At 37.7% G+C, this 19,978-nt stretch overlaps 1 protein-coding gene across 9 annotated transcripts in view; it reads left to right on the top strand.

The window, feature by feature from the left end:
- ATP6V1H (ATPase H+ transporting V1 subunit H) overlaps positions 1-19,978 on the top strand; it is a 241,057-nt gene that overhangs the window by 75,304 nt on the left and 145,775 nt on the right. For all 9 annotated transcript variants that reach the window (XM_081070986.1, XM_081070992.1, XM_081070988.1 and 6 more), the window contains 5 exons: positions 813-968; positions 13,579-13,681; positions 14,849-14,938; positions 16,368-16,481; positions 19,660-19,764. In XM_081070986.1, the coding sequence (XP_080927112.1) occupies positions 856-968; positions 13,579-13,681; positions 14,849-14,938; positions 16,368-16,481; positions 19,660-19,764 (525 nt within the window). In that variant the 5' untranslated portion in view covers positions 813-855. The remainder of the gene's footprint in view (positions 1-812; positions 969-13,578; positions 13,682-14,848; positions 14,939-16,367; positions 16,482-19,659; positions 19,765-19,978) is intronic.

Genomic DNA, 19,978 nt, shown 5'->3' with positions numbered 1-19,978 from the left:
ACTGACTAAGGTCATTGGGATCCTGGAATAGAATTTTAGCTTCTTTGTGGCCATAACCATGAGCTTATATTTTATGAAAAGGAACCTCTATATTTTGTGTGGTGATAACAACAGGCTTAAACTTTTATCTGTTAATTTAGGAGTGAAAATTGCTTAAAAGCTCATTATTGTAGGTTCTTGCAGTCAGACTAGACTCCCATTTTTGGCTGTACCTAAATTGTAACTGGTATTTGTTATAAAAATTTCTCCTAAAATTGATTTAGAAAATATTATGCCCTTTGGTTGAAAAAAGAAAGCTCTGTCTTCTAAGAAATTACATTCCCACTTTGGGTATTTTCATTTGATTAATTTGAGACAGGGCTTACAGATTTTTCTTGTTACTTCAAAATGATGCTTAGTAAATGTAAATAAAATAATTGGTCCTATCTGTTCTATACAGGTTCTCATTTTTCCTGTCTGAAGCGGAAAGTTGATCCCAATTGTATACATTTAAAATATTTTTTTATTTTATATGCCTATTCTACTTAAGCATGATTTTTGATGTCAGTATTTTAAATGGTTACCTTAAAAAACTCTTACTGCAATATTGTGCCAATAGTTAAAAAACCATTCCTGGGAAAGTAAAGACCTATAGAGAATTTTATGAAGCAGTGCATAATTGGGCAAGATTTGAAATATAATAATATTTATTATTTAGGATATTTGCTATTTAAGTTGAATGCCTGGGGAGATTAAGGTGATAATGATGATATTAATAATAGTAACAGTTAAAAAATAATAACACCTGATATTCTGGTTTTACGTTGCGTCAGAATTGAAAATCTGTTGGAAAACATTCACAATCATAAGATTTAGATGACCAAAATGGATATCCGTGGTGCTGTGGATGCTGCTGTTCCAACCAACATTATTGCTGCCAAGGCTGCAGAAGTTCGTGCAAACAAAGTGAACTGGCAGTCCTACCTTCAGTAAGTACAGATTTGTTGTGAATCATGGGTAATCATGTGCTTTTGCATCAGTTTTTTGTGGTCATGTTTTTATGAGAGAAATACTGGAAAAATACTAATAAATGTGGAAGAAAACACTTCCTTAGAATAATTAGCTGTCATAGGGAGATACCGTAGTGTGGTGGGGCCTTTGGTGAGGAGGCCTTTGGTGCTTATAGCACTTTTGACCTCCTCTGTCCAGAAAGTTGTGCTTTTTGAATGAGTAGAAAACACGAGAGGAGTGTTAGTGGGCTGTGGAAGGAGGAAGAGAAAAACGTGCAGAGCCTACCACCAGCTCATTGTGCCTTGGTGATCAGTGTGGGAACAGGTGGTGTTGCAGAATGGCTCATACGACCAGGAAAAAATGTAGACGTTTGACTTCAAGACCTCGGTTTGCATTCTGGTTCTGTCTACTAGTTTGGTGATCTTAGGCAAATCTCTTAACTTCTTTGAAGGTCATTAAAATCTTTAAGGTATTAGCACAGTTGAATACAAGCATTAGTATGTTGAATACACTCTCAATAAATTTCAGATTTTTTCCCCTCCTCCTTCTTGTGTATATTAAGATTTAGCATGTTGCTATTCTGTATTTATCTGTAACATAAGTGTTCATTTATTCTTGACTATATTTTTATCATATTGACTTTACGTCATATTTGTTTATTTTGGTATATTTATAAAAGAGAGTTATTAAGGATATTCAGTTTAGATTTGCACATACATTTTGAAAAACAACTTGAGGAATCTTTAGTTTCATATTTAGCAGTTTGGTTTGTTGTAAGAGGGTTACAAAAATGTATAAAAATGATCCATTTATTTCTGTTAATTTCATCACTCATCAAATGTTTATTGACTGCATATCAAGTTTGAGGCATTTTCCCAGGCTTTGGGGCTACAAAAAGATAAACTCTTAATCTAGTAGGGAAGTTAGATATATAAACATTTTACTTCAGTATGTTACCTGTGATAATAGAAAGGTGCACAGGGAATGATGAGTGCACAGAAAAAAGACAGCTAATCCTACCTCCAGGAAGTTTTCTTGAAGGGGATGTTTAAAGGTAGGGAATTAAAAACAGCATGCTGGGTGAGGAGAAATACATGTTTTGGAGGTGGGCCATGGGAAGAGCTGAGGCTTGAGAGGCAGCCAGGAGCCAATTGTAAGGCCCTGTGTGCCATCGGAAGGAGTTTGGACTTGATCCTATCAGTCGGTGCCTTTCAAGCCGATTCTTAACCTGTGAAACCCATGGTTTACAAGAAGTCCAATAAGGAAGCTCAGCATGTAAAACAGATGAAAATGATGATTGAATGGATATCGGAGTATCTTATCTCAGAGTCTTCTTTTGAGACCATTCGTCATCCTCATCAGAATTCCAAGGAGCAGTTTGTCTTTTGTTTTTAAAAACCACTTTATTGAGATATGGTTGACATACACAAACCTGTACATAATTAAGGTATACAACTTGATGAGTTTGGAGATAAGTGTACACTCATGAGACAATCACCACAATCTATTCCTTAGACATATCCATCACCTTCAAAGTTTTCTCCCATCCTCTTTTTTTAATTTTACTTTATTTTGTGATAAGAACACTTAACATAAGATCTTGCCTGTTAGCAAATTTTTAAATATGCAATACAATATTGTTAACTGTAGGAACTGTGACACAGTAGCACTGTGGGACTTACCTTGTATGACTTGTCTTTGTATCCTTTGATACATTTTTTCCCTCCCTTCCAGCCTCTGGCACCCACCATTCTACTCTCTGCTTCTATGAGTTTGACTATTTTAGATTGCTCTTATAAATAGGATCATGTAGTGTTCTTCTGTGTCTGGCTTATTTTGTTCATCTATGTTGTTGCAAATGATAGTTTTCCTTTTTTTTTAAAAAAAGACTGAATAATATTTCATTGTATGTAAATACTACTGTTTCTTTGCCTATTCATTCATCCTATTCATTCATCTTAGGTTTTCATTCATTGCCTATTCATTCATCTTAGGTTGTTTCCATATCTTGGCTATTGTGAATAAAGCTGCCATGAATATAGAATGCAGATAATCTCTCTGATGTCCTGATTTCAATTCCTTCAGAAAAATACACAGAACTATGATTTCTGGATCACATGGTAGTTCTATTTTTAATTTTTTGAGGAAACTGCATATTGTTTTCCATAGTGACTGCACCAATTTATGTTCCCACCAGCAGTGCCAAGGGTTTCCTTATTCCACAACTCTGAAAACAGTGGTATCCTTTTTTTTTTTTTAAGATTTTTTTTTTTTTTTTATTGGGGAAGGGGAACAGGATTTTATTGGGGAACAGTGTGTACTTCCAGGACTTTTCCCCAAATCAAGTAGTTGTCCTTTCAATCTTAGTTGTGGAGGGCACAGCTCAGCATCAGGTCATTGTTAGTTGCAAGGGGCGCAGCCCCCCATCCCTTGTGGGAGTCGAACTGGCAACCTTGTGGTTGAGAGCCCGCTGGCCCATGTGGGAATCGAACTGGCAACCTTAGGCGTTAGGAGCACGGATCTCTAACTGCCTGAGCCACCGGGCCGGCCCAGTATCTTTTCTTTTTTGATAATAGCTGCCCTAACAGATATGAGGTGATATTTCATTGTGGTTTTGATTAGCATTTCCCTGATGATTCGTGATATTGAACGTATTTTCATATTCCTGTTACTATTTGTTTGTCTTCTTTGAAAAATATCTTTTCAGATCCTCTGCCCATTTTTTAATCAGCTTATTTTTTTGTTATTGAGTTTTATGAGTTCTTTATATATTTTGGATATTAACCCCTGATCAGATATGCAAATGTTTTCTCCCACTTGGTAGAATGCCTTTTCATTTTGTTTATTGTTTCTTTTGCTGTGCAGGAGATTTCTAGTTTGATGTAGCACTTTTGGTGTCACATCCAAGAAATTATTACTAAGGCCAATGTCAAGAAACTTTTTCCTTTTGTTTTCTCGTAGGAGTTTTACAGTTTCAGGTCTTACGTTTCTCTTTAATCAATTTTTTGAGTTGATTTTTATGTTTGGTGTAAGATAAGGGTCCAATTTCATTCTTTTGCATGTGTCTGTCCAATTTTCCCAAACCTGTTTATTGAAGAGACTGTCTTTTCCCCATTATGTGTTCTTGGCACTTTTGTTGAAGATCAGTTGACCATATATGCATATGTAGGGGTTTATTTCTGGGCCCAAGGAGCACAGTTTTAAAATCACTGTTGTAGATATTGGAAACAACTGAAGTTTGTAAAGTGGGAGTTAGATGATCAGATTTATCTTTTGGTTGGATTGTTGTACTGACAATGTAGAGGGTAGATTTGTGGATAACAAGCCTAGAGCTAGGGAGAGGCTATGGTAGTATTCCTGTTGTTTGATAGAATTAGATAGATTTAAAAAAGTCTTAGTGATTGATTTGATGTGTGAGAGTGCAAAAGAATCTAGGATGACTCTGGACTCCCAGAAGGGAATGGATTGTTGGGGGCCCACTGACTCCAGGGCAGCAGGAGGAGGGACTTTCTGATGTTTTCTTTGTTCATCTATGTCTGCTTAATTGTTTAAATTCCCTGTGCAATTAGGATTTTGAGCTCAGTTTTCTAATTTTAGTTCAGAGTGCATTTAGGTTAAAGGACAAGGAGTTTCATGTTTATAAAGCCTGGTTCTGTTTATAACCTAAATAGAATAATATTATTATTGATCATAAAGTACTGGCTGACTGGCAGAAGTTGCCTAGCATTGGTATTTGGAACATTTTTAGTTACACGGAGATTTTTAATTGCTTTCTCTTCTGTTCCTCCTGTTCATGGCCTCTGTACTATATAAGTTGTGTTCTCCCTTTCTCTTATTTCTGTCCTTTATTCCGTTGTCCATCTCATGAATTTCTTTTATGAAACTCCTCTGCTCTGGATGTCTATGCTCAAATGTTCAACAAATATTCACTGTGTGCCGGCTGTTGAGCTGGTTGTTGTGGGGACACTAGTGGGTATGAAATGTGCCTCCCCTAAAAAATCCTACAGATTGTTAGGGGCTGGACATGAATTATCAGTGAATCTTATATCACATTATATTCTGATAAAATAAAACCTGTGGAAGACTTCCTCAATGTCAAAAGGCTAATAATATTTTATCCCTCATAAATTAATGTTATTGTGAAAATATAGTGTTTTAAAATATATTTATATTTGATTAAACTTTTTCTTAATAATTTACCTAGATGATGCATTACAGAATTGTACACTTGAAACCTATGTAATTTTACTAATCATTATCACCCCAATAAATTTTAATTAAAAATGAATTCACCTAGATAGTACGTAAATGAATTAATAATTCACCTAGACAGCACATAAATGTATTCCAGTCAAACTGTATCCTAAGGATACAAGAATCATAAAATACCATCCTTCCTCTTGATTTTAAAGTTTAATGAGAAAACAAAATTTTAACTAAAAAATTAAATAATAACTTGTGGTAAGCGTTAAAAAATGAAGGTATATACAAAGTTTTCTCAGATAACAGAAATAGGGCATAAATTTGGAGAGTTGGGAATGTCTTTACAGAACATAAAAGATACTTTAGGAGTTGTCTACGCAGAGGAGCTGGAGGCTGCTGTGAAGGAAACTCCAGACAGGAAGTGAGACTTGGAAGAAAGAACATGCAGTGCTTGCGGGCTTCAGAGAGTTTGGTGTGGCTCCCTGCAGGCTACAGGCCAATTTGTGGCACCTTTATTCACCAGTTTTGTGGGCCAAAAACCTAGGAGCCATCTTGACTCTTCTCTTTCCCTCACCATCCATATCCAGTTCGTTAACAAATTCTTTTAGCTGTATATCCAAAGCATGTCCTGGATTTGACTGCATTTCTCTAGTTCCATTGTTACTACTAATGCAGGCTATCAGCATCTGTCACGTGCTCTCTTGTTAGAGCCTCTTGCCTGGTGGCTCTGTGTTAACATTTCCCCTATAGCAGCAATTCTTTACACAGCGGTGAGAATCATTTAAAAATATATAAATCCATGCCATACTGCTCACAACTCTCTAGCTCCTCTGCCGTTCTTGCTCTTTTTCACATAGCATGCTTATTGCTACCTAAAAGTCTTTGGACTTGGACTTGTGTCTCTCTGGAAATTCCTTCCCCAGATCACTCGGCTCATTAACTCATTTCACTCAGGTGTCTGTGTAGGTGACCTCAGAAAGGCCCACTCTGAAATCCAGCTGAAATGTGTCTTTTTCTCTGTGGTTAGTTTCTAACTCTTTACTCGGCTTCATTTTTTTTCCCCCACAGCATTTACAATCCTGGCATTACAATTGTGTGTGTGTGTGTGTGTGTGTGTGTGTGTGTGTGTGTTTGTATATCTTTTAAAAAAAGTATTTATTTTTGTGTTTCTCTATTTTCCCCATTGGAATTCGAGCTCAAAGAGGGATGTCTAATTCATTGCTATGTTGCTGTTGTTAAAGATGCCTGGCACATACTAGGTTGTCAATTGATATTGTCTGATTAAATCATGAATGAGTAGAGTACATGTTGTGATGGAGATGAGTGTTTGGAAAAGGAAGTAACATACTTGGTAAGTAACATACAGTTTCACATTATTTTCATAGCAATACTGTGAATTAAGTTTTTCTATCCTTATTTTATTTTTATTTTTTTTGAATTGTTTTTTATTAGTTTCAGATATACAAAGCAATGTAATAGTTAGACATTTAAACCCCTATAAAGTGATAACCCACCCGTCAAGCTACTGCCCCTCTGACATCTTATACAGCTTTTACAATACCATCGACTGTCTTCCCTATGCTGTACTCCACATCCCGTGACTACATATGTACCTATATATTTAGTTATAGTTGACATTCAATATTATTCTGCTTCAGCTCTTCAGGTGTATAGCGTCAGGCATTGACGCTATTGGTCAGGCATCTACAGAGTCTATGACGTAATCTCCCTGATAAGTCCAGTGTCCATCTGGCACCTTACATGATCTTTTCAACATTGTTGATTATATTTCCCATACTGTATTAACTATCAATTTGTATTTCTTAATGACTTCACCTTTTTCACCCTGACCCCAACCCCATTCCCATCTATCACCCTGATAGATCTAGTACTTATCTGGCACCATACCTAGCGATTACAATACGTTGGTGACTATATTTCTTATGGTATAAGCTACATCCCCGTGACTACTGTATAACACTCAATTTGTTCTTAATCCCTTCCCCTTTAACCCGTCCTATCCCTCTCCCATCTTAAAGAAGTCCCTCTAAGAGTCCTTGTAATACTGGTTTGGTGGTGATGAACTCCTTCAGCTTTTTCTTGTCTGGGAAGCTCCTCATCTGTTCTTCAATTCTAAATGACAGCCTTGCTGGGTAGAGCAATCTTGGTTGTATGTCGTTGCTTTTCATCATTTGGAATATTTCTTGCCACTCCCTTCTTGCCTGCAAAGTTTCTGTTGAGAAATCAGCTGACAGTCTATGGGAGCTCCCTTGTAGGTAACAACTGCTTTTCTCTTGCTGCTTTTAAGATTCTCTCATTGTATTTAACCTTTGGCGTTTTAATTATGATGTGTCTTGGTGTTGGCCTCTTTGGGTTCATCGTGCTTGGGACTCTGTGCTTCCTGGACTGGTATGTCCACTTTCTTCTCCAGGTTAGGGAAGTTTTCTGTCATTATTTCTTCAAATAGGTTTTCAACTCCTTGCTCTCTCTCTTCTCCTTGTGGTACCCCTATAATGCAAATATTGGTTCACTTGATATTGTTCTGGAGGCCCCTTAAACTCTCCTCAATTTTTTGGATTCTTTTTTCTTTTTGCTGTTCTGGTTGGGTGTTTTCTGCTACCTTATGTTCTACATCGTTGATAGGATCCTCTTCTTCATCTCATCTACTGTTGATTCCTTGTAATATATTCTTTATTTCTATTATTGTATCCTTTATTTCTGACTCGTTCTTTTTTATGGTTTTCATCTCTATTTGTATGCTTCCTATCTCTCTGTTGAAGTTCACTCTGAGATCATTGAGCATTCTTATAACCAGTATTTGGAACTCTGTGTCTGATAGATTGCTTATCTCTGTTTCTTTCATTTGGGACATGTTTCTTTATCTCCTCGTTTTGGCTGCCTCCTTGTGTTTGTTTCTATGTACTAGGTAGGGCTGCTATGTCTTCCGGTCTTAGGATAATGGCCTTATATAGTAGGTGTGCTGTGGGGTTCAGTGGTGCAGTCTTACCTGAGCAACATTCTCCGGGTGTGTCCCTTGTGTGGGTTCCGTGTGTCTGCATCTTGTAGTTGAGCCTTGCTTGATCATTGCACATATGTGGGAGGGACTGACCCTTGGCCTCACTGGTTGTCAGGACTGGCCTTGACTACAATGGAAGCGTTGTGCAGGGGCTGATCCTACAGAGCAGGATCTGCCTCAGCAGGATTCTGGTGCCTGCCCAATCCGTCTCTTGGGTGTGTTGTACTTGGAGACTGCTATGTGATGCTCCAGCTTGTTTTGAAGCTAGCCACTGGAGGCGCCAGCCCCAGAACCACCTTGGAGGGGATCCGCTGTAGGTCTACTTCAGCCATAGCCCATGCCCCACCTGGGGCCACCCAGCGGGAACCAGAAAGAAATCTGCAGATGTCTGCCGCCCGTGCTGTGCTTGGAAGCACCTTGAGAGGGCAAGCCATGAACCAAGGCCGGCTGCCACTACTGCCAGCTTAGGGCTGCTCAGCCAGAGGTGCAGGACATGCTCAAGCCAGGTGCTACTTTTCTGGGTTCCGTGAACCTTTGAGAGATCCTAAGAAAGTCTGCAGCTTGAACCAAGGCAAGCGGTCTGAATGAAAAAGCCACTCACTGAAAGCAGCCTGGGTGTGCTCAAAAGTTTGGTGGGCCATGTCTCAGATTGCCAGGGCGGGCAAACGAATAGCAGGCTCCCTGTGTTCGCATGCTGGGAAGGCGGAGAGCTCAACAGACAAATAATGGCTTCTGCCAGCTTCCCCGTTCAGGAGAAAGCTCCTTTTCCAGCCCCTGTCCCAAGCCAGACAACTCAGTTCCCCACCATTTGTCACTGCCGCGTTTCCAGCTGCTGCCCCAGTGCTGGAGCTCAGAGCGAGTGATTCCACTGGTGGGTAAGACTGTGCTCAGTCCCTTTCAGAGGAGCGCCTGTGAGTGCAGCTGCACTCAGTCTCACTCAGTCATAATCTCCGCGGTTTTTCACAACCAAAAATTATGGGGACTTCTCTCCCCGATACTGGAACCCTGTGCTGGGGTTGAGTTGGTATCTTTTGCTCCTTTAGGGGATGGGGAGACCCCCATAGCCAAAATAGCCCTCCCGATTTTTAATAGTCACAATAGCCACGTCGCTGACCTTCCTACCAGTCTGGAGGTGACTGTTTCTACAATTCCTTAGTTGAAAGGTTTCAGTTCAGCTTGATTTTAGGTGATTCTCAATAATGATTGTTTTGTAGTTTAGTTGTAATTTTGATGTGGTTGTGAGAGAAGGTAAAAGCCGCATTTACCTACTGTGCCATCTTGGTTGTCTCTCCTCTATCCTTATTTTAAAGATGAATAGATAGCTGTTGAGATAGGATAAGTAGTATCTACAACCTCACATAGGTTTTACTTAGTCAATTGATTAAAAAGATTTTTATTACATTCCTCTGCCCAAGTGCTAGGTTGAACTACTATTCAAATTCACAGTCTCATACAGACTGTGATCAAACAATACAGTGAATGTTAAAATTAAAAAAAAAAATTGATTACAGTAAAAGACACATTGCCATTAATCTCCCTCAAAATACCCCTCTTTGATTCGAACACACTTATCCCATTATTCTTGTCACTTTCTGAAGTAATTCTGGAAGTCCTCTTTTGTGAGTGTCTTTAGTTGCACTGTCATGGCTGCCTTGGTGTCCTGAATCATTTTGACTTTGGAGAAGAGCCAGAAGTTGCACAGTGCTAGATGCAGTGAATAAGGCGGATGAGGACACATGGTAACGTTTTTATTTGAGAGAAATTGCTGTATACCAGAAGCGATATGTGACATGGAGCAGTGTCATGATGGACGATGATTTACGGCACACTTTAAAACACAGCTTCTCTCAACTGTAGCTCACACCCGACTCACTGCACCGAACAAGCTAAAACTTGTCACACACTGTTACTAAAGTTCAGTGTACTGCTTCCCATATTGAAGATCCCTGCCTTTCTGTCGGGTGGCACTCGGCAGCAGCATTCACCGTATTTTGTGATCACAATGGAAAAGCTCCATATATTTTGAGGAGGGTTAATGGCTGTGTGTCTCTTACTGTAATCAGTATTTTTTTTTTAAATTTAAACAAACACTGTATTGTTTGATCACACCTTGTCTCAAAGGAGTAATATGATCACATGTGCTTGAGAAGGCTGTCGGGTCTCAAAGGAGTAATATGATCACATGTGCTTGAGAAGGCTGTCGGGTAGTAGGTAAGAGAACGTGGAGTAAGTTTGGACTGGAAATAGTGAAACACGTTGGTGGACTATTGCCATAGGGCTGAGCAACTCCAAAGGCAGGTAAGTCCAGAGGAGAGTGATATTAGGTAGAAGAATTGTTAGGACTGGTGCCTGATTGGGTGTGGCTTGTCAGAGAAGACACCAGAGTCCGTAACCTGCAATTTACAGGACTATCAAAGGAAGACTCAGATAGAAAATAATTTAAATAAGAAAAAAAAAGGTTATTTTTGCAAGAAGTGCAAGAAGTCTGACTTTAGAAGGAATGGCTTGCCAAATAAAAACGTACCATATTTTGCCATGTATCTCCTGTGTATAATGCGCACCCACGTTTTTGGCCCAAACTTTCAGGGAAATGGAATTAGTACTACCCATTTATAATGCACATCCTTATTTTTCCATCACAAATTTGGGCTAAAAGGTACACATTATACATGGCAAAATATGGTAAGTGGAAAAGAAAATTGAAAAATTACAAGATTACCACGTGTAATCTTCATATTACCCTTCCTCAGTGGTAGAAAAATTGCCTCTTTTTCACATGATGATCCTATTTACAAAGATTATGACATGCTTTTACACATTAGCACAGCTAAATTTGTTGGTAAAATGGTTTTAGCTAGGAGTTCAAGTTTATGAAAAAAGATTTCATTTATTTTGGGGCCAGAAACAGACAGGATGACCTTGTTATCTTCATTTGACCCAGGATGCAGAATGCATTTTGTCTTTACTGGTATGTGACGTACTTAGTCACAATGGCAACAGGATAAAGTATCTTTTTTTGCTTCCACTGTCCCATTAGCCAGGCTGGGGTTGGAGTGTGTGTGGGGATATATGTTAGTGATCTCAGTCTGCCCTTGTTGGGTCCGGAGTGCCTCTGATCTGTGGAAGAGGTTAAATACACACACATGAGCGGGGGCTGTGAGAGGCTGACCCATAGGTCAGACTGTGAGTTACCAGTGCAGAGGGTAGAGGGGAGCACTTGGAGAGAACCCCTAGAGTACAAAATGAAGAGAGCCTCTCGCACAGCTTGAGGACAGGGTAGGAGATGAGGAATCAATGAAGAGGACTGAAGAGGCGAGGAATAGCCAGAGGATGATGAGAGGAATCCTAAATCTAAGGAAGAGAGTATCAAGAAGTAGCCTCATTGTCACCTGCCTTAGAGATCTAGAAAGACTAGGATTCAAAATTCTCCTTTGGGTTGGTAAGGAAGGAGGGATCGTTGAAAAAAATCAATGCATGGGAATAGTTTTTTAAAAAGCCATGTTAAATAAAGGAACAAATATGAAAATGAAGTTATAGTACTTACAAATGTGAAACTGATACAAGACAGAACAGTGGATTACAAAGTCCAGAGGCAAATTAAAAGTGTATAAAATAGTGTATAGTAATAGCGTAAACAAAACCCAGGAGGCACAAAGGAAAACACTGAGATTTTGAACACATGAAAGTCAAGATCTTTGGAGGAGATTGGTGTTGTGCGTAGGGGTGGCAGGAGGTGTGAAAGTTCAGCTCCTTTGTCTTGGGAAGGGGAAAGCTCTGATTACCTCACCTTCCCACACTCTCTTGTGCACTTAAGAAAACCTGTGCTCTTCAGGATTTTGCCTGAACCCCGCCTGGGCTCCTCACTTCCATGTCCTGTGTTCCCCACTCCATCCCTGGTCTGTCCTGGCAGCAGTTTCTTCATAAGTTGCCTGCACACTAATCCTCATGTCATGGTCTGCTGCCCCTGGGAACTCAATCCAAGGCAGCTCTGAAAAAGGACCACTTCTATAATTATGCATATTGGGAAACCTGTTTTAAATTCAGTGTTTCTCTGGTTGGGTTTTGTGGAACACTAGTCCCTCAACAAACTCTGTGGGCAGGGGACTTGAAGGGCAGCTTCTTAAATTACTCGGTTAAAAAAATATATATTGATGCTGTTTGAATGACAAAGCATATTACAAAAAGATTTTTTTCCCCCAGTGTGTTTTTACTCTATGCTTATACACACCAAATGCTTTTTCTTGTGTTTTCTCGTAAGCACTCCATGAAGTAGGGCAGGTAGTATTGTAATTGCCTTTTTACTGGTGTGAAAAATAGTGGTCAGAGGGGTAGTGACCTGCCAAAGTTTCACAACTGGGGTTGGAACGCTTCCTCAAATTGACTCAAATTCTATGCTTTTCGTACCATACTGATGGTCTGAAAGAATTAACATATATCCTGAAGTGCCCAGTCTCGCAGAGACTAGCAAGACTGTTCTGCTGACATGTCCTTTCACAAGGTAGGGTCAGACAGGGGGTTTGCTGTGATGCGTTTGAGTCCTTGATAAAGTGTAGCAGTTGGGAGGTCAAGCTGGGTTGGAACAGAAGGTGACAGGTTCGGTTGTGATGATGTGGAATTTGTGAAAATGGTTAAGGAGAGAAGACAGTTGGAGATGGTTTGGGAAAGAGAGAAGACAGGACTGTTGGTTTGAATCTCACTGAAGGAAAGTGTTTGGGAAAGAAAAGTGAGATTCCAAGGATTGAGCCATGTGGAGGAGCTCTGAAGAGCAAAGAGCCACTGAAGAAGGGACCCCTGGAAGTAGGAAAACAAGATAGTGTGGGGTGATTGCTGGAGGGTCAGGAGATCAAGAAGGAGAGGTTATTTTTTTCAGAGAGGGGGAGAATCACGTTTTGTCTGAGTCGGAGGAAAAGAATATGCTGGAGAAAATGATTGTAGAAGTTCATATAAAGTGGCTTTGATCTTGATAATTTAGAAGGTCAAGTAAATTGTTTGGCTTGGGAGGGGAATAAGGGTGAGGCTTTGGATAGTGCTAAGAGATTACACGTTATTGGGTGCTTTCTATGGACCAGGCACTGTGCTAACCACCTTATGCAAATTGTTTAATTTCACCATTAGTTCAGCCCTCTAAAGGCAATGTGGTTGTTGTTGCCATTTTGCAGATAAATTAACTCAGATCCAGAGATGTCACATGGTTAGTAAGTGCTGGGGCTAAGCTTCAAACTCAGGTCTGTTTGATGGAAGAGCCTATATATCAGCGCTGATGGTTTATGACTGAGGAGAGAGGATAAAACCTGAAATTCCTATATCACTCACTTACAGTGACTATTCAGCTCTTAATGAACAAAAACAACTTATTCTTAACTTTCTAGGGGGCAGATGATTTCTGCTGAAGATTGTGAATTCATTCAAAGATTTGAAATGAAAAGAAGCCCTGAGGAGAAGCACGAGATGCTTCAAACTGAAGGCAGTCAGGTGATCAATATAAACATTATATCATGAACACTTCTCTTTATCATTAATGTTTTTTAATGACTGTAATATTTCAATGTAGGTATGCATCATAATTTAACTACAAATCCTTTTTTTTAAAGACATTTGAGTGATTTCCAGTATTTTTTTTTAATTTTGGAAAACATGTTATATTGAGTATGTGTATTCTTTTACCCTTTTCTGCATTAATGAAAATCTTCTTAGAATAGATTCCCAGAGGGAAATTACTGTTTCAAAGTATATGATTTTTTTTTTTAAGTTGCTTAACTTTTTTTTAAGATAACTTTTTCTCTTTGTATTCTCACTAGAATAGTATGCAATTCCGCCATCCAGCAGATTTTCTGATATGGGGCCTTGATTGGCTAAGGAGCTCATTCATAACTGAGTCTGATTTTCACAATAATCCTGGGAAATGTGTTGTTGGTGCCAATTTTTGTTGAATTCCAGAGAGATTGTTATTTACAGAAGGTGCCAAAAATGTATATACATTTTAAGAAAGGAAAAAAAACAAACTATTAATTGTAATACTCAAGATACACCAATAACAAAAGATGAATACAAGTCATGTTTGACTTCTGCAATTACAAGAGGTGCTCAAAGTGGTTACCATCAGCGTCCAGACACTTCTGATTAGGGTGAACTACTGCTTCAGCATAGATAACATCTCTTAAAATGTGTATACATTTTTGGCACCCCCGGTAGTTGATAAGTTGTAAAATGGGACAGGTCAAACAAATCCTTCTGATTCCAATCTGTAGTACTCTTGTTGCTCTAGTGTTCTGCTTCCTAGTAAATGCAAAATGAAAAAAAAACACAATGATAATATTTGATTATCTATATAACATAATCTGGGTAATTAAGAGTTGATAGTCGCTAGGTCTTGTCTTTTATTTATTTTTGGTCTTTTTAAAAATAGTAAACATTTTGAAATTTATCACTAGAAATTATTGAAAATCTGATGCAAGTTATAGTATGGTCTTCTCATATTTCATCACAATATTTGTTAAAGTTATACATTTCCTGTAATTGAAATATGTTAATAGCATTTGTATCCTAATTTAGAAAGCAAAATATTTTACTGAAATTCTATTAATACCTTGTGTTTGTGGTTGAAAACAATAATTGATATGGATTTCATTTTCTTTCTAGTGTGCTAAAACATTTATAAATCTGATGACTCATATCTCCAAAGAACAGACAGTTCAGTACATACTAACTATGGTTGATGATATGTTGCAGGTAGGTAAATTCTTTATTTAATGCAAAACTATACAGAAAAGTATATTCAAAGAAATGTCACCAGCCCCTCCCCTATCCCTTTCACCCCTTCCCATCTACTTCATGTAGGTAACCAATATCCTAGATTTCTGGTTTATCCTTCTTTTCTTTTTTTTGCAAAAATGGGCAGATACATGTATAGTTTCTTATATTCCCCTCTTTGTTTTTGTTTGTTTGTTTTGTTTTGTTTTGTTTTTTTAACAAAACTATGTACTCTAAGAAGAAGGGCTTTATCCATATTTTCTTAAAGGTTTGTAACAGGGGTGTCTGGGATGATGATGGCTGGTGGTACATTTTTAAGTAGAAGTTGAAACCACAAGGGACTAGTTGAGGAAGGTGAGTTTTAAACTTAATTAAAATGTATAAAATAGTTTCTACTCTTTATGTATGTAGGGTATTTTGTTCATCTACGTGCACAATGAGAATTAACACTTTAACTTTGGAAATTGTCCACTAATGCTGTTAATGATGACCTGCCTGAATTTTGAGTCCTTTGAGAAAGTCATTATCATAACCATTTCCATTGTTATTCTAAACTATAATGTTTATTAGTTAAGGAGATGGTAGTATATTCCTGAAATGAGTAACTGTTAGCACAGACCAAAATTACAACCAGTATATTTAAAAAGAATTAAATCTTGACCTCAAAATGAAAATGATTATTTATGTGGTTATTTGTGATTTTACCAAATATTACTACTTAGAAACCGTATTCACTTAGTGAACCACAAAGTGGATTTCAGCCACTAATATGCAGAGAAAATTTAGGTGAGAGGTAGAGTTTGCATGCTTTGAACAAAGAATTATTGTGCCTCAAATCCTAAATCCTCCTGCTAGTGTGACATGCTGATTTTGGCTGTCTTTGTCTGCCCTGCTTTTTCTATCATAATATGCTAGGAGTAGCTTTGAGCATTTGAGATTTCTGTAATTCCCTGTTTCCTTGCCTGCTTGTAAGTAGCTTGAGATGCTTCCTGCTGATCCTTTTACCTAGAGCTAATTTGTGAGCTTTCTTCCACCTTCTGATTTTCTTTGTGTGGAAGCAGGGGAGAGGTGTTGAGACAACATTGGGAAGGGCAGGTCAGAGGTGCAGGCTGAGAAGAAATGTAATTTACAGTGTTATACCATGCAGGGCTGGGATCTGTTATCTTGGCTTACTTGAATTAAACTAATCATAATAGTTAAAGGTGGTTTTATTTTTAAAATATCTATCCCTGCCCTGATCACCACCTCCTACCCTATAATAATAACATGGGGACAAATCTCATATATACTGGAAAAAGAAAACATGGATTGATGGGACATAAAATGAAAGGTTGAGAAGCAGTGCACAATTGTTACATTTTTTAGGAAAATACATTCTGATTAGTGATACTATTTCTTTCGTTTTTAGGAAAATCATCAGCGTGTTAGCATTTTCTTTGACTATGCTAAACGTAGCAAGAACACTGCATGGTCCTACTTTCTGCCAATGTTGAATCGCCAGGATCTCTTCACTGTTCATATGGTAAATTTTGACTTGATCAAATTTCTGATTTAGGGAAGAAACTCTCCTGGGCCATTTATGACTGGATAACCTCCCAGTTCCCAGAGTAGTAACTACTGTGATGTGAACTTTTCACAGCTATGTTTCCTTACTGGTGTTTAATAATGTGGGGATATGGGAAAGACAAAGGAGATAGGGTTGCTCTGATACAATTAAAGTTTTATAGAATGTGCTGGTGATTTCATTAGCATAAAAGCCTGGTAATTCACATGTACAAATAGTGCTGGATATCTAAGACAGGATTAACCTGATTTTACTATAGACATTAAATATTGCTCTGAAGCAGCTATTGTGTTTAATTATTATTTTAATTAAGTAATTATTAATTGCTTTTTAATATCTTAAATATACTCCTGTTTTAAACTTTTCCTGAAAGCCTATCATTGGAAGCCTTAACACTGAAGAATCTTTTAAGGAGTATGTGGAGAAGCTTTGAGAGGAAAGTTGAGAGAATAAATCTGACCAAGCCTCTTTTATTCCCGATGTGGAGTGAGCTCCAATGGGGGGGAGCTCCTGAAGCTGCTCATTTCAGTAGATGTCTAAATTTTTCAAGTCAAGAACCACTGTCAGTGAAATAATTTGGGCATGTGTGTTCTCTCTCTCTCTCTGTCTCTCTGTCTCTCTCTCTCTCTGTCTCTCTCTCTCTCTCTCTCTCTGTCCTCTCTCCTTATATACCTATATTTATGTGTTAGTATATTTATGTATTGTATATATTATAAAACATTTAGGAAAAGAGAAGTTAAAAAGGAAGATTTATGAAATAAACTCTATTTTTAAAGAATACTTTAAAAAAAACAATAATATATTTTTTTCTTTCAAATTGTAGCAGCTTGTTTTCATTGTCTGGATGCCAGGTTTAAATGTCTTCCTAATTTTGATGATTTTATAATAAAACTGACAAATAAATTAAAGACCAAATATAAATTTAGGGTAAGGTTCATCATTAATTGTGTAGCCAAATCCATGTTTTAATTTCTTTATGATTTCAGTTACTTTTGGCTAATCTTTTAAAATTTGAGGGTCAGATTGTCATTGGTTTAGCGTGTGCTGATGATGATCTTATGCTGGGAGTAGAAATGTCAAGTCTCTTGTTTGTCTTTTCCATTTTGATTGTGCTTACATTGCTGATAGTATTTTCAACCCCTGTTTCCTTACAGGAATCTTTTCAAGTCACTTACCTACTTTGTGAATGTTAGGCCACTTTAAAGTAGAAATATATCTGTGAATTCACTTTAGTAGACAAATCAAAATGTCCATATGTCACAACTTAGTGAATGAGTCAAGGTGTGCTGTTAGCCCTCCGTGGTGTAGGATTCCACATATGCCATGATGCTTGAATGCCTGACATCCTGACCTTGAAAGCATGCTTCCGTCACTTGGCTCAGCTGTATCTAAGTATAAGAACAAACATCAGTCCACGAGCACAGGAATTATTTTGGGGTTAGCTAACCTCAGCCTTCCATTCTCTACTTGGATTAATTATTGCTGAATGATTGGAGTTTTGAAATGCTGACTTGTTTTCAGAAAATACTGAAAGAATATTAAATTGGGTTTGTGTGTGAAGTAGTATTTTATACTGCCTACTTTTGTGTGTATGTTTATATATATACATTTTTTCAGATTTATTGTGGTGTAATTGACAAATACAATTATAAGATATTTAGTTACAACATGATGATTTGATATACGAGGTGTGATAAAAAAATATGGTGAATGTTTAAATAAAAAAAGCTTATTACAGTAAAAAGACACTTTGTCATTAATCTTCCTCAAAATACTCCCCCTCACTTTGAACACACTTATCCTATCTTTCTTGCTACTTTCTGAAGCAGTTCTGGAAGTCCTCTTTCGTGAGTATCTTTAGTTGCGCTATCATGGCTGCCTTGATGTCCTGAATCATTTTGACTTTGGGGAAGAGCCAGAAGTTGCACAGTGCCAGATATGGTGAATAAGGTGGATGAGGACACATTGTAATGTTTTTATTTGACAGAAATTGCTGTACCAGAAGCGATGTGTGACAGTCTTTCCATTGTGATCACAAAATACAGTGAATGCTGCTGCCAAGTGCCATCCAACAGAAAGACAGGGATCTCCAATACGGGAAGCAGCGCATCAAACCTTAGTAACAGTGTGACAAGTTTCAACTTGTTTGGTGCAGTCAGTCAGGTGTGAGCTACAGTTGAGAGAAGGTGTGTTTAAAAGTGTGCTGTAAACAATCCTTCATCATGACAACACTCTGTGTCACACATCATTTCTGGTACAGCAATTTCAGTCAAATAAAAACGTGTGTCCTCATCCACCTTATTCACCGCATGTGGCACCGTGCGACTTCTGGCTCTTCTCCAAAGTCAAAATGATTCGGGACACTGAGTCAGCCATGACAGCGCAACTAAAGACACTCACAAAAGAGGACTTTCAGAACTGCTTCAGAAAGTAGCGAGAATGATGGGATAAGTGTTCAAAGTGAGGGGGATTAATAGCAATGGTCTTTTACTGTAATACATTTTGTTTTACTTAAGCATTCACCATATTGTTTGGTCACACCTCATACATATAGTGCCTACTTAATAAAAAAATTTATGATTAGTTTTATAGCTTGAAGAAAATTAAGAAGCCTTTGAATGAGGAGAAAAGGGTTTACATATTTTTATATATCAAGAGATGGCTGTTTAATACCAGGATATGTTTTATACCATGATACAGATTTTTAAATCTGAGAACGTACAAGGGGCATAGAATGAGCAAGGTATTAGCTGGCAGTTTGTTTCAGGGATTACTCAGAACTCTGACAAATGACATTGGTGAAAGTCTGCTGCTGAGAAAGTTTACTATGTTCTTTTGATTTTTGCTGGTCTTCTAATAAATCTCAATCTTGCTTTTAAAACTCAAAATAATACAGGGAATGTCATGAAATTCTTAATTTAACAACTAATTTTGGTTCACTTTAATGGAACTACTTGAAAATGCATTTTGAACTGTATTTAAAATATACTTTAAAAAATGAAATATTAACTTATTTTTTGAGGAGTTGAGTGTTAAGAAAATCGTGCAGCAAAATGGTTACTAGTCCTGGTTTTTAAGGTATGTGATGTGATTTTTAGAATTCATGTAGTATTCAAATGTATTTCTTATTTTTCAGGCAGCAAGAATTATTGCCAAATTAGCAGCTTGGGGAAAAGAACTGATGGAAGGCAGTGACTTAAATTACTATTTCAATTGGATAAAAACTCAGCTGAGTTCACAGGTAAAGGACGTTTCTTATGTGTAATTATTAATTTCACATAATTACTGAATAATTCGAGTTTCAGTGTTTATTTAAAACACTGACTTGCTTTCAGAAAGTACTGAAAGAGTAGTAAATTGGGTTTGTGTGTGTTATAGTGCCTACTTTTGTGTGTGTGTGTGTGTGTGTGTTTGTATGTGTGCACATATGTGTGTGTGTATATATTTCAGATTCA

Source organism: Rhinolophus hipposideros (genome assembly GCF_964194185.1).
Source record: "Rhinolophus hipposideros genome assembly, chromosome: 13".
NCBI classification, from domain to species: Eukaryota; Metazoa; Chordata; class Mammalia; order Chiroptera; family Rhinolophidae; genus Rhinolophus; species Rhinolophus hipposideros.
Note: the sequence above shows the minus strand (reverse complement) of the source record. Positions and strands in the feature narration are given on the sequence as shown.